Genomic DNA, 15475 nt, shown 5'->3' with positions numbered 1-15475 from the left:
CTCTCATTACTATAACGAATGGAACGAAACATGGATGAAGAGAGCGAGAGAGGGAGTTCGGTAGGCCACGACGGCTTACCTATTGTTATTCATCGTTTCCGAATCGGTCTGCCGAGGGTCTCGCAGGTCGCGTCGCGGCGCTCGTTCCAAATAAAGCGCCACAGAGACTTGGCGTCATTTGCGCGACTACGTGATTTCGATTTCCATACATCAGTGATCGCACCGGGATTTTCTATGCTGAGTTCGTTTTTTACTTTCGTTGGCTTTAGTGCTGTAAGCGACGGCATCGATGTTTATACGGTATTTACATTCGTCTTGATCAAAATACGACTTGTCGTCATTACTTTTAGAAAATTAATCCACATTCGAATTCGAAAATAAATTAGTAAATGTAGGTTATAGGCACTCGGTCGCATCGATCCAACAAAATTCCATGGATACCTACCGTGTTCTAGTAAAACCTCGTCATTACTACATTAGCAGTATTGCAGTAAAACCATGCGATACTGTGCATGTTAAAAAACACGACCAATGTTTGTAGAGCAATCAAAGCTTTGTTAAAGAGCTAAAGCGAGGGAAAAAAAATTTCGGGAGTTGTTTAAATATATTTATAAAATCCGCCAGTCGACTATATAATACATGCTACATATACGTACGCACTCAGCGAAACCTCTCACATTTACAGCGAGGCATGTACTGCAGGATCAGCTATATATCGAGCCTTGGCGTCACACATACGTATCATACGGAAAAAAGACTGTCGCAAAATCGAGCTGAATTGCTAAATTTGGGAAATGAAACGAAAAAGTATATTTGATAACGATCAGTCAGCACGCAAGCAGCCGGCACCGGCGCACGTTGCGCAACGCGCCTGCGCTATCGGAGATCGCGCGGCGATGAACTTGCCGTTTTCCATTACATAGTTTAAACGAATTCTCCCGCGAGTCGCACGCAACGCATCGATCGATCGGATTCGCGATCGGACATCGAGTGCGCGTCCTCCTCGACGTCGCGCGCCCAGCAGCAACGCTTCTCTCTCGTCGTGGGCCACGTTATTTTTTCTTCCCTTTGGACACTGGTTATCAGTTTTTTTTTCTCGAAGAAGGAATCAATTTTGTTTGCTATCATGGTGAGTAATTTGACAGTTTCTCTTTGTCGTGATAGGTATTATTTTATTACTTTTGATTCGAGTGTTTGGAGTGTATTCAGCAGTGATCGAATTGCCGGCGAACAATTGCGAGTGATATTTTAGGAACATTCCTATAATTGCGGTCGAGCTTTAGTCGTTGCGATTTTTAGACGATTCGTATCGTGACAAGCGTCTGGCAGACACGTTTGTGCGAATTTACACGAAAAAGTATCTGTGCGGATCACCTTTGACGTCAAAAGTGCTAAATATTCGTGCGTTTAAGAATATGTATTGTGGTCGAATGGAAATAAAGCTACAACGAAAAATACACTACTACAACGTTCTTGATAATCCGTCGATCTTCCCAAAGCAACTTGAAGGGAAACAAAAAACTGCCATTATTTTCTCCTTTATCATCGACGTTTCGGCCATCAATGTCACCCTCGTTATTATAATCTTCTCCGAATTTCTTCTTTTTCTCGAACCCCTGGAAAATTTGATAAATTTTCAAGAATAATTTGGAATGTCCACCGGTTCGAATAGAGTCAACTAACACAGAGCGGAAACTAACTTTCCCCTTTATACAACACTGAAAAACTATTGATCGGCTTAATTTTTACGAATGAAAATATAACGTCGTTCGCGGATAAAAACACCGGACAAAAAGCACGCTATTGTATGTTGAACTTATGTTTGTGCTACACTTTTATCGGCTCCCATCGCATATATGTGCCCGTGTGATGGTGAAAGAAATTTAAAGACATTTAAAAGTTTAGTAAATGCTATTTCTTTGTACGAGTTTCATTTTCCTAATGCGTTTTAAATTATATCTGAAGCCATTAAGAGTTCAACGTGCATATTAATGCTGAAGTATAGGCCTACGCGTATAAGATCAAAGTGAGAATATCCGTTCGTGCATTGCTCAAAGTGAAATAGACATTGGCAGTGTGTGCAGTTTCTGAATAGCATTGTGCCTCTGGAGAAATAGTTGAAATTCTTCAAGATATTTGATAAAGTCGTTAAAATGCTGCATACCTTACAATTGTTAAGGTAAATCTTATATATCTACTGAACTATTTTCCGAAGAGATTGTGTGATTATAAATTCCTCATTTGTTTCTCGCGTTTAGACTAGTTAATAAAATTCTTACAAATAAACTATTCCACCTACATCTCCGGGAAACGGCAGTAAAAGAAAACACGTGCATTTACTGCGTGCAGTGGCGCCAATTTCGCCGAGGTACAGGTTTTACGCATCGGCAAAAAATATTGACCATTAAATATACGCGCGCAGAGCCGCACAACTTTGCTTCGTTCGTCAATTCTGCGTTGCAAAACACAGCAGACTCTAAAGTTTTCCAGCTTTATAGTGAAAGTGTCAATTTTTAGCATTACGAATATAAATTCAACTTCTGATGGTGACTACTTATATATTTTTCATCCTGTAAAAAATTAGAACCGGTTGTGCAGAACCATACTGATACTTATTGCTTTCATTGGCTTACATCTCTCGGCGTCGAAAAAGCTGCACTAAAGTATAGACTGCTTTATAAAAGTTCCAGCCAAGTGAAATATAAACCGGTGCATGAATACCTGGTCAGCAAGGTTATATAGCTGATGCAGACGAATTTTTCTCGAAACGACGCGTTTTCAAAATAATACTATATATATATATATATATATATATATATATATATATATATATATATATGCATTTTATGTATACAAATATATTTTGTATTGTAATACAGCGCGATGATTCTGTTACAGCAATAATACCGAGACCTCGTAAACGAGACGGATATAACAGACTTGCTTATCAATAATAACCATCCGTTAATTTATATATTGTATTTCTCCTAAGTTGAATTATGCATAGGGTATGTATTATGTAGGTGCAGGATATACTTATACGTGCACGCGCGCTACTCTCGCGAGCGCTTATATATTATCCCCAATCATCGAAACATCTTTATTTTGTCGATCACGCGCTAGTTAACGATTTGCATTATCCGAATTGAATGAGCATAAGACTTAATTATACGAATCGACGAATCTTCATATACAAAGCGCACTGTTGTGTAAACCAAAGATGATTTGGACCTGTTCCGGGTTATGTTATATTTATACTTTTTGCATTCCTGCATGCAAAAAGAGGTCGTTAACCTTGCGATTACAGCGCCGATTGGTGAGAATATTATTGAACGAACATAAACTTGACCTTGATAAAGTTCAGTAGGATTAGCAAATTTAGCTTTTTAAATTTGAAGCTGCAATGCAACGAGTAAATAATAGGTAGCGATCGCATTGATTAATTAGCGATTTTAAACCAAGATACGAAGCCCGATGAATCGAGAGACAGAAATAAAACGATTGAAAAATTATAGCCAAGATAATATAATGACACACGCGACGCACGCGATACTTGCCCGTATCTGATTAAATCGTCAACACGTAAGTAATACCGAAAGCAAGTATAGTTGAGAATGCAATCAATTATACAGTAGACGAACGAGACGACGAAAGCGCGCGCTGCACAAGTCGCGAAATCGGCCGCGACTGATAATAGAATACGAGAGCTATATCGAAATCGCCGTACCAGCGCCGCCGATGTATATAGAGAAATAATTTCACCGGTTTTGCGGGCGCTTCCGCCTCGGGCTTGTAATCACCGGCAACACTGTTTTTCTCTTTCGCTTGGCTCGCACACTTTCCCGCGCCGTCGCGCGACTCTGACAAGCTGCAGCAAACCCGCATGTCGCGTTGGACCTTTTCTAATCTCCGTCCCTCCCTCTCTCCGAGCGCGCGCAGATACAAAGCGAGAGCTATTAGTCCATATTGACTCTTTTGGTCAACATAGCCCCTTCTCTCTCTCACACACACACACACCCACACACACACACACACACTCTCTCTCTCTCTCGAGCCATGCAGCCGATAGCTAACCGCGGCGCAGTCTCTCGTTAACTAACTGGCCGATCGGTCGTGTGTATCTCGCGACTGGCGCGCGCGCGCGCGCGGATGTGCGCCCGATTGTTGTCATTGTTTCCCCGCTCGATCTGGAATTGACAATATTGTGCTTTTCGGCTGCTACAGGCGGAAGTGGTGCTGGACATGAGCGAAGTGAACGGCCGGCTGGCGGAGCCCGAGACTCAGACGCCCGAGTCCGTCGCGCTCGACATAGGCGAGGAGACGGAAATATGCCGAGTGGACCTTGAGCCCGAGGAGGCTGCGGTGCTGATACAACCGATGACCGAAGGTGAGTGAGTTTAGCCGATGTGTGCAAGTAGCCATAGTTTCAAGCGTGTATATGCGCGGGTATATTATAAGGAGCGCGGGCCGACGCTTGTTTACAAAGCCACGACTCGATGAGGTGCCTGACTGAGGATGTCGGGAATTCAGCTTGTTCGCGTATAATAGATCGTTTTTGTCGAGTTCTTTGATTTTCGAGCGGGAATATTATAAAAAAGTACAAAACATCCTGAGAAATTACGCATTATATATTTGAAACGCCTCGCGTAAGCTGAATGACCTGCCTCTATACGCTATACCCTCGCCGGCCAATTGTCGCATTAACCGACGCTGCTGAACATAAATAGACTCTCTCTCTCTCTCTCTCTCTCTCTCTCTCTCTCTCTCTCTCTCTCTCTCTCTCTCTCTCTCTCTCTCTCTCTCAGATACTATGAGAGCTCGGGCTGCAATCGCCTCGGTCAATGCCCCGCGCATTTTGGTGTCGTTGAGAAATAGTCTAGACTTTTGCGATGATCACTGCGCAGATGAGTTCTTTGAAGCGTATTCCTCCAGACTGAATTATAGTGTGTAGTGTCAGCGCATCTATACTGACATGAAAAACCGCGCATACCGATTCGTTGCCGTTCAAGGAATACTGGAAGATGCAAAAGGAATCTACATCGTGTCAGGGTTTTCTCTCTCTCTCTCTCTCTCTCTCTCTCTCTCTCTCTGTCTCTCAAAAAGTCGATTAACATTCGAAATTGCTGATGTGCAGTCTGCGGACGGTACTTACCGATTCGCAATTTCTGGAAACGTTCTTTCGCGCTTGCGTAAGAGAACTCCTCTGCATTCTTTTTAATCTTGTAAACAGCACTGGAATCAATTGCAAAAAATGGCAAGGTATGGTATAATAGATACAGGTAAACGATCGATCCCTCGACTATAGCTCTCGAAATTTCCATTCGATCTTATATAGGTGTGACGACGGGCGACAAGTAGTATAGTACGATCCTTATAATAGCATAATGCGCGATACAGGTCACGAGCGAGCGGAATCGCAGTGCTGTTCAAAGTTAAAACTTCTGCAGGACATGAAAACTTAAATGAGTCGAGACACGAAGGCACCACCGCGCGACAAATGCTTCTAATTCCAATTTTTCTCATAAAAGCTCTATTTTCTCACCCCAGCATAATTTTCGAATAATTTTGTCCACCGACCCTCGTGCTTGATGAATTTAGCTTCGAAAATAGCTTTTATGAATTTGTGTGCTGAAAAATATGACATTTGTTGAACAAATCTATCAGAGAGAGAAAGCGGCGCATACTCACAATGCGGAATAACTCTCGTAGTTGATCCACGAGCTTTTATTCTCTTGTTGCAATAAAAACTACTATTGATTGCGAGCAATCCATCAATAACCTACAGTTAACAATTTTGTTGTAATCTATACGATCCGCAAATGAATCAAATAATCAATGAAACATTATAATCAATGAAGATTCCACGCCAGTGATCATAAAAAACAATTACGTATTGTAATCGAAAACCTATCATTACTTTTCGGAAAGGATTATTAAATCGCTACATGATGAATTGCCTTGTTCCCACGCTAAAGTCTCCTCAATATTTAGCCGGCGCACAATCAAACATCTCTCGTCGCTATATTTACACGTATACAGGAATTTTACGAACGTCCTCCCGCCATTTATATCAGTGTTACACATTAACTCCATTAGAAGCTGTCGGACTATACTCGAGCTATATAGAATCTGAAAATATAATCAGAAGCATGCGCTTGCTCATAGCTGCACATTTTGTGTGGGATTTTTTCTGCGTGTTGGAGAAAAAAAGTTCTTCTTCGCCGTTGCTTTCAGCGAGCGTACATGCAGTGATTTGCATTTATTCTCTTAGTAGAGTCTCCTGCCGAACGTCTTTCCGCGACGATCGGTTGCAGACAAGTCAGTTCTTCGCTGATACACGTCGACTGCGGCGATTTCCAAACGTGCGTTGGGACAGGTTCTTTCGGCTTTGCTGACGATAAAGGCAGGTATTTGCTTTGTTGTGGTCTTATAAAGAATCAACTCGATGTGTCGTGATAGAATTCTTAAGGTGCTGGGTTGCGAAAGTTTCAAAAGAATGTAGCAAATAGTAATTGGATGACTTATATGCGTGGAACAAAATTTAGTATACGGAACAAATTGACGATCGCTGTGCCATTAACTTTTTTTGTCTTACGAAATAGCTTGAATAATTACAATTGATCGACGTTTATCAACATTGACATTCTCGTGTGCTCCCTTTGTTTTATCTTATGCTAATTACTCAAGTATTGATTCCTGAGGTTACGTCATTCGAATTGCAACAGTAGAAAATGTGAATATACTCATTTGCTAAATTTTCAACATTGCAAATTTTTCTGACAACGAAAAAGTACGCATAAACTATCAATATAATGATCGTGGCCGATAATGAATTTGCAAGTCAATTATCCAAGTTTCTTGCTCATTTTGAGCATCTTAAGAATAAATTAACGCCTGTGCGAGGACAACCCAGTCATCGCACAAGTATCACAAGTTTTAATATCCAACGAATATCTTTCTCGTTTCAATCGAAAGCGCGATTTATCAATCATACACTTATCATCTTCAGCCTTTGAATATAACGCACCATCAGTATCGGCAAAATCTCGGATGGCAAACTCTCGTATACGTCATCAGCGTCGTTCACGCAGCGGGGAAACTTCCGTAAAAAGCGCTTTCCGCGCGCCTTGTTTTGTATATAGTATACTCGTGTATTATTATTAAATCATCTCTCACGTACGTGACGTTTCTCTCGCAACAAGCGCAAGTCATCTTCCGTAAATAAAACACGCTTTTTTCACCTCTAGTTCTCGCCCAAGGGGTTGTCTCCAATTGATTATTCTCCGGCAATAAGACAAGGTCCCGCTGCACCTGCGCTTACATAGTATAAAATTCAAGTGTCGAGGAAAAGTCTGATGGCTATAATATACATACTTAGCGGGCGCGCTAAGGAGGGTCTAGTTAAGCCTCTCGCGATCTATTAATCCCTGCGACTTGAATAATGCATCAACGAGTTACCACCTCGTTCACCTTCAGTGCTAACTCGACGAGGGATATAAGCAGCTTGTATTATAATATATATATATAAATAATACGCGAAAACCTTATACACAGTGTTTCGCGAACTCGCAGCTAGAAATGCGCTCGGCCAGTTCGAGAGTCTCTCCGGAGCAGAGCGTCAGACGGCCTCGTCTGGAGCGTTCCGGTTTTTTTTTTTCATCGGGAGACGTCGATTAAGTAGCACGCGGCGTTCTTGTTCTTTTTTTCGTATCGCCTCGAAGATCCTTTTTTGTTGGAAGAGAATTTTAATGGCGATTTGATTGCCTTGGTTGAGGTTGATTTCGAAGAAGATCGGGATTGCGTCGATCTACGCGTTATTAAGGTATTTATATGTGCTATCATGGCATTGCAAAAAATTGACCGATCGTAATACATACAAAAAAGGAATTATAATTTAAAATTATTTTTTTCTTGTTGGACTGAACGCGTTTATATTAGGATATTTATTTGCGTATAAACAAATTTTAAAATAGAACAAATTTCAGATAACGGTAATCTGATGAAATTCAGACTTTTTTTTGCGGTGTTAAGCGATTCTTTTTTTTAGAGTATAATAGGCAGTCTCGGTTGGATTTGTCATTTATCATTGAATAAAAGAAATTCATTTGTATGGTTATTATAGGCGACAAAAAATTGTTACTACTGCATTGCGCCTTCGCTGCGTAATCTGTTTATGTTTTTTGTACGATAACGGGAATAGCAAGAGAATAAAATCAAATTATTTTTAACGTGACATCATAAATCTGTGACTAAATTTGTTTGTAAAAAAAAGAATGTTCCGTCAAAAACATTTTATCGCCATTTGAATTGAAATGAATGATAGCACAAGCTCTAGAATAAAAAAAATATAAGTATAGGAGGAATCGTCAGTCACTGAATCATCCGGCAACGATATCATTGCAAAATAACAAAATAAGAGAATATCCATTCTTTATTACAGTTTGAAATAAAACGACATTTTTACTAATCATAATGACGCAAACGATTGAACAGACCGTGGAGTCCAACGGAGATGCCGTCAGAATTCACGTCGAGGCTGCGAAAGTCGCTCATTACAATGGCTACGGTATAGGATGTAACAAAGAATTTTCCTCGACAACGTGTTCTTAATGTGGCACAAGTTACTGTGTTATTATATCATTCATCTCAAAAGCTATTATTTTTTTAATTTACCTCATACACGCGCTAGTTGTTTACTGCTTATAAATGGTTTCAAACATATTTTATGTTAACAAATATTCGTTTACGCTTGTTGACTTTGAAATTTTTTCATTAATCACGGCGAAGAAATTGTAAATTAATAAATTACTTTAACATATAGTGCAAAGTTTTGTTCAAATTATTCCAAAATATAGTAATATTTTGTGAACCTTGAAAGCTTTAGAACGCAAATTCAGATCTGTTTACATATGCAGTAGCACGAATGGTAAATACACATTCGATTCGGCATTCCGATTCCGCGACACCTGTATACACACACCTGAAGCTACTGAATTACCTTTACCCACTGCGCGGCGGAAGTGGCGTATCTCATATGTATAGTCCAGTAAAATTAGCTTTGAAATTGAAATGCGATAGAAATGGCTGCATTTTGGTTATAGGCAAATCGAGGTCGAAAAAGACGATTCTGAAATTTGCAGCTTCCTAGGTCAAGGGGTTCTATGCGAAAACAGTGTGCAAACATTAATTTTGCTTATAGCTCGAAAACGGCTTAACGTACTGTAAAACGACCTGCACCGGTCGAAAGAGCGTTCAATTTTGCATTGGAATCGATTTTTTACTCGTTTTCGTACAGGGCTTGTTCGCGCGACGCGTACAAGCCCTGTACCAGAGGCGCCTCCCACTCCTTCTACATTTAGATAATTTCTTTCTTATTTATTATCTCGGAACTTTGCACTCATCGAACTCGAGTAAAAAATCGATTCAAAGCTAATTTTACTGGACTATGTAAGGTAAGAAATACCTACATAATATGTTTGCTCGATATTAGCGACCTCTTTTGAGTTTTTTGACAAGCCACCGAGCAGTAACAGCTGACCGCTGACGGGGACAGTCGGACAGTTCGATTCTCCTCAATGACAGTTGGAAAATAAAAACAAAACTTTGGTCTCGTTCACAACAAAAAAGTCGAACTTATCATCCGTGCGACCTCTAAGTCTATTTATAGCTTCTTAACGTACTTATCAAGCAATTGCATCCACTGGCTGCACTTGCACGCTGTCGATATTTGTACAAAAATGCGTAAATAATAAACGGCCTACACTACGCACGAGTGAGCACGCATACACACGTGACACGCACCATAGATATACACTACGAGCTATACGAGATTGCGAGAACGAGAACGAGACGGAAGAGTGAGAGAACCGACCGTTTCGAAATGGGTGCGTCTTGTGTGTGTAGCAGTGGTGGAGCTGCGGAGCACAGTTTATCTCGGACTGCGCGACAAGTGGAAGCGCGCCGCGAAGCAAGAGATACTCTGTTGGACTGCAGTTAGACAGCAGATTCGCATCACGCATCAAAGAGAAGCTGCGTCTGCACTGCGCGGCGAGTTGTTCGCAACCTATCTCGTCCGATAAAGGAAGATAACTTACACTTCTGTCAGGTTTTCGATCGTATAACGCTTTGAAGTGAGTGTTTTTTTTATTATTGTTTATTTAGTACACGAGTACACTTGTCTAGAAATATATTATATAGCTGATACAAACGCGATTTTGCAAACCGGGCAATTCACGTTTCTTTTGATTATTATACGCATATTATAGCATTAGAAGAGAAATTTCTATTAGCTGATGTTTTCCACAAACGCATATTAGTCGTTACGAACTCACGGTGAGTTTCGAGTTTTCGGAGCCGCAAGCGCGCCGAAACTGAAAGTACACGACGATGATGATGATGACGATGATATGGCGCGTACGACTTTCCCTTCGACCGGGACTTCTGGTCTTGCGACATTAAACCATAAGTATCTCTTTCACCAGCGCGTTGACGTTGTCTATCGAGCGAATCCGTATGCGTTTACACATATTTTTGTATCTATACGTATGTATCAGGAGAACCGTCTGGAACGGGTATTTCTTGAAGTCTTGTATTAGATATATGTACATACGTGTATACATATAGGTGCTGTCGACCTTGATGTATGCATGACAGAGTGCATTTCAAAAAATGCAGTGTACTTAAGCTGGAAGACACTAGATAAAAGGATATTATATGTCTGAACTTTAAGCCTTTTCACTTTTGCATGCTAAACGTTAATTTTAATTATGTAAGGCTGTTTTAATGATTCTTTGACATTATCTGCGCTGAGCTATCAGTAACACTCAGAATAGATAAGTTTTTATCACTCTTTGGTTCTGTATTATTTTTCTTGTTATTTCTTTGCTTGCTGTTTCACTTGTGGTTATTAGATTTATAAATTCATTTCCTTTTCTTTAATGGAAATTTATAATTTGTATACATATTTTAATTCTCTCACTACAAGGAAAAATTTTATTTTGCTCAAGTTATTACCATTCAAATAAGTTACCAATTTTGTCATTCCTTTCAGTTCCCATCAACGGCAAAGACATGTCCAACTTTGCAGAGGTGAGTTTTTCAAACATTCATTTTCTGCATTACAAAGAATATTACATTACAAATGGAATTTCTTTTTTCAGCTCGTGCAGTCTACAAGAGAGACATTTTATAGTGGAAAGACTCGTCCACTGGAATTCAGGATTAAACAATTGCAGGCACTCAAGCAGATGCTTGAAGAAAACAGACATGAATTCCATGCTGCCTTAAATGCTGATTTACGAAGAGTATGTGTTAGATTTCATATTTTTTCTTTTTGTTTTAATTGACTTGTGTAGATGATTAATATTTTTTCAATCATCTATTATAGAGTAAATTTGAGAATTACGTACTTGAAATTGATTACACCATCAACGAAATCATTCATTTACTGAGGCATTTAAAAGAATGGGCTGCTCCAGAAAAGGTAATATTTTTTCTCAATTTATATCTAATATTATGCCAGAGTTATCTTTAACAATTATAAAGTTAATGATGTATCTATAATTTAGCCAACAAGAACATTTGTGAATGCTTTGGACGAAATTGTCATTTACAAAGAGCCTTATGGTGTTACTTTGATCATGGGAGCTTGGAATTATCCTCTACAGTTAGCAATAGCACCAATGATAGGAGCAATTGCAGGTGGCAACTGTGTGATTCTTAAACCATCTGAAGTATCCGTTGCTACTGCAAAGCTCATAAATGAACTCATACCTAAATATTTGGATAACGTATGTCTGTTTTTAAGTAAATAGTAAACTTCCCAGTTGTGTACAGATTTTAATAGTCAATATATTCATCTTATTTAGGAATGTTACAAAGTCGTTTGTGGTGGTACTAACGAAACCACTGAACTTTTAAAACAAAGATTTGACTATATCTTCTTTACTGGTTCAACAACAGTTGGACGTATTGTGCGAGAAGCATCAAATAAATTCCTCACACCGGTAACCTTGGAACTTGGTGGAAAGAGGTAAACTATACCTAGAATATAACATTTTTGTATTGAGAATTTGTGCAAATTAATAAATTTATTATTATTTTCAGTCCTGTCTACATTGACAATACAGCTGATTTAACAGTCACAGTCAAAAGAGTTTTGTGGGGCAAATTTATTAATGTTGGTCAAACTTGCATAGCACCGGACTATATATTGTGCACACCGGAAGTTCAAAATGCATTTGTTAAAGAGGCAAAAAAAATTATGAAGGAGTGGTACGGTGAAAATCCACAAGAAAGTCAAGATCTATGTCGTATTGTCAGTGACAAGCACTATCAGTAAGTTAAAAATGTCAAACTAAGACAGGCTTAATGCCAGCCAAAATATATTCATTATTTTATTATATTTTAGGCGTCTAACGGCTTTCTTATCTAATGGTGAAGTAGCTATTGGTGGTCAAGTTGATCCTGCTGATAAATACATTTCACCAACCATTCTCATAAATGTCAGACCATCAGAACCAGTAATGAAGGAGGAGATTTTTGGACCGATTTTACCAATTGTGAGCGTTAGCAATGCATATGAAGCTATTAAATTTATCAATGAACGGTAAGATATTAACTATATAATTTCCATTCTATTTAAATAATTAATTATATAAAGTTTATGAATTTGAGTTACTGTGCATCTGAAAGTATTTTAACTGGTCTTCCTCAAGTGTTTTCAAAATTTTTTAATTCAAACATTATCAGATAAAATACATAAAAATATTTTGCTTCATGTATTAATTGACAATGATTAATTGTTTGGTATAATATTGTTTGTTTATATCTTTTATCATTCAATCTTGCACGTAAATAAGAGTTCACAAAAATAAAATAGCAAATGTAAAATAGCAAATACCACAGAAATTAAATTATTGCATTTTCTACTTAAATATTTCACTTTTATTTGGTGTAGTGATTGCAATTTTATACATCATTTTTTCTGGCAAATAACAAATTTAAATCTGTTCCCTATGTAGAGATAATCCCCTTGTATTGTACCTGTTTACCATGAAAAAGGATGTACAAAATCTGATCATAACTCAAACAAAATCTGGCTCGGTGTGCGTGAACGATACAATCATGCAATACAGTGGTGAGTTATGCTAAGGTTTTAGGTGGTGGTTATTATACGCGAAACGCGTATGAATAATAAAAAATGCAATCTAAAATTTTGAGACACACTACTATGTAATGATCTAAAACTATTGGCATGCTATTACCGCTGATAACCCTCTAACTTGACTCAAAGTGTTTTAATTGGTTCTCACAATTGTATTTGTAACGTTTTATGTTTCTTTGCATGTCTGGTTCTGATGATTTGTTGGTTTAGGGAAAAGCCATTAGCGCTGTATATTTTCAGTACAACTTTAGAAGATGTTAACTTGATATTACAAAATACATCAAGTGGAAATGTGGTGGTTAATGATACTTTATTACACATGACAGGTAGGCTGGGTAACTGGTAGTTTTTTTTTCGGTGTCAACTGCTATTATGCTATCTCTTTAGCACTGCTTTTTGTTTGTAAACGTTGCTTAACATTAGGATTACGTCTGGCAGAAGATAAATAATTGCCTATTTTTAGTTGATACCTTACCATTTGGAGGTGTTGGATTATCAGGCATAGGAGCCTATCACGGAAAATTGTCGTTTGATACTTTCGTGCATCCTAAGGGATGCCTTATAAAGAATTTTAACATTATTGGAGAAACTCTGGCATCGTAAGTAGATTTCAAATTTAACTGTAAAAATGTTCTAATATTTTTAAACTCAATACTTATAGAAATAAAAAGTCACTACGTCAGGCAGTTTTAACTTAAATATACATGTTAATTTTCAGCGCACGTTATCCACCTTACTCGGAGAAAAAGTTGAAAGTGCTGTCTCTCTTGGTTGCTAAGAGGCCCGATATTCCTGGAATGAGATATTTGCCACACTTGCTAATGTTCGGACTGGGAGTTGCCGCGACTTTTGGCATCAGAGCTCTTATGAAGGTACAAAAGACAGGGGTGCGATAAACATCATTTCATCTAATACACATTTGGATAATGGAAAGTCAATTATAAAAGCACAAAAACGTTGCTCTCACATAGTAATTAAACGTACTATAGAGGAAAATTTCGTTTGATATTAGAGATCCTTTTGATCTTATTATCTTTTTGGATTGTAACTTTTTTTATAAATAATAATTTTTACTGTCAGTTTTCTTTAGTGCTTATCCATAGAAAACAGTATTACAATCTTGTTAAACCTGAGATGTCTAAATGTTTGGTTGAACATATTTACGCATTGTTTACAAAGTTGTCACGCACATATTAAGTTTTTGTAATTTTAACGACTTAATGAATAAAGAACTAAACTTGTCAATCTGCTGCATACGTTTTTCCCTTTTTTAACGAGAACAACTTCAAAGCACAAAACGCCAATATACATTATATCAGGTAGAAAATTAAATATGAAATAGCTGATAATATAACGCTATTATTACATTTTTCCAGGATTCCCCTTACGAGGACCAGCCGTGATGTGGCTAAAAGCGGAAAATATTTGTCACAAATGCACGCAAAATATATTATTTTTGTTTACGCATATTTTTATAAAACCCAGTCATAAAAACTCAGAAGTAAAAATGTTCGCAGTTACGGTCCGATAATTCCAGATGTTATAATTGACAAAGACTAGTGGATACATACTGCGATCAGTTTTTCTTTTTGTTTACTGAATAATTACGCAAACATCACGTTAATTTAAGATTTATAATGCAAACATCACACGTTTGTTTCTATCAAAGTAATTTTATCTGTAAATGTTTGTTTGTACTATTTTGTAATGTTAAGTTTTAACGATTTATGTGCTAGCAATTACTATGTAGTCGTTTTGCGAAAAGAGTTATTTAACTATTCTATTTTATGAGTTTTTTATTTTGTGCGCGTGAAATTTCAAAATTAAAATTTTGTTTTTAGTCGCAATTCTTGTTTTAGAATGTTGCAAATTTTTTATCAACTGAAAATTAGGTAAGAGATTGCATTATAAGTGCTCTTAATAAACATTACTAGTGTGGGTGATAGTGTGATGTAAAATACATTTTTTATCTTTTTATGTAATCATTATAAATGATTAAACTATGTATAGTTTATATAAATTATATGCATATATGTTTCTTATAAAAATCTACACTCTATTATTTTCTCCTGTACTATACCTCCGATTCTCCCGTTGGTTCAACAAGTGCAAAGTTTAATTAGTCACTTTCCCTGTCACCGATCGCACGTTCAATATTGATGAAATCTGCATTTACATTATTACAAATTCGACCACTTGGTCGTTTTCCTCGTGCCTAATTTTGCCCATTGTGACGTCAATTTGTCAAACGCTCGACGCGAAATCTTCAAATCGATTTCAATGAATTAATGTCTGGATTCTGCAAGCAGG

At 37.8% G+C, this 15475-nt stretch overlaps 1 protein-coding gene across 14 annotated transcripts; it reads left to right on the top strand.

Moving 5' to 3' along the window:
* Positions 1 to 15: 15 nt before the first annotated feature.
* LOC100113596 (aldehyde dehydrogenase, dimeric NADP-preferring) lies at positions 16 to 15213 on the top strand. 14 transcript variants are annotated; one of them, XR_004344935.1, is made up of 14 exons: positions 16 to 300; positions 4225 to 4387; positions 11051 to 11088; positions 11160 to 11303; positions 11387 to 11482; positions 11568 to 11789; positions 11868 to 12031; positions 12106 to 12336; positions 12410 to 12607; positions 13023 to 13138; positions 13376 to 13491; positions 13629 to 13764; positions 13884 to 14037; positions 14542 to 15207. XR_004344935.1 is itself a non-coding variant. In XM_031929621.1 (13 exons), the coding sequence occupies exons 1-13, from the start codon at positions 19 to 21 to the stop codon at positions 14566 to 14568; spliced, it is 1971 nt and encodes a 656-aa protein (XP_031785481.1). In that variant the 5' UTR covers positions 16 to 18; the 3' UTR covers positions 14569 to 15213. The 14 variants fall into 14 exon arrangements, 12 of the variants coding, with proteins under 12 accessions (XP_031785481.1, XP_031785480.1, XP_003426923.2 ...); XM_031929621.1 differs by lacking the exon at positions 13023 to 13138 and having other exon boundaries at positions 14542 to 15213; XM_031929620.1 differs by lacking the exon at positions 13376 to 13491 and having other exon boundaries at positions 14542 to 15213.
* The last annotated feature ends 262 nt before the right edge of the window (positions 15214 to 15475 follow it).

This window comes from Nasonia vitripennis, chromosome 4 (genome assembly GCF_009193385.2).
Source record: "Nasonia vitripennis strain AsymCx chromosome 4, Nvit_psr_1.1, whole genome shotgun sequence".
NCBI lineage: Eukaryota > Metazoa > Arthropoda > Insecta > Hymenoptera > Pteromalidae > Nasonia > Nasonia vitripennis.
The sequence above is the reverse complement of the archived record's forward strand: the minus strand, read 5'-3'. Positions and strand labels throughout refer to the sequence as shown.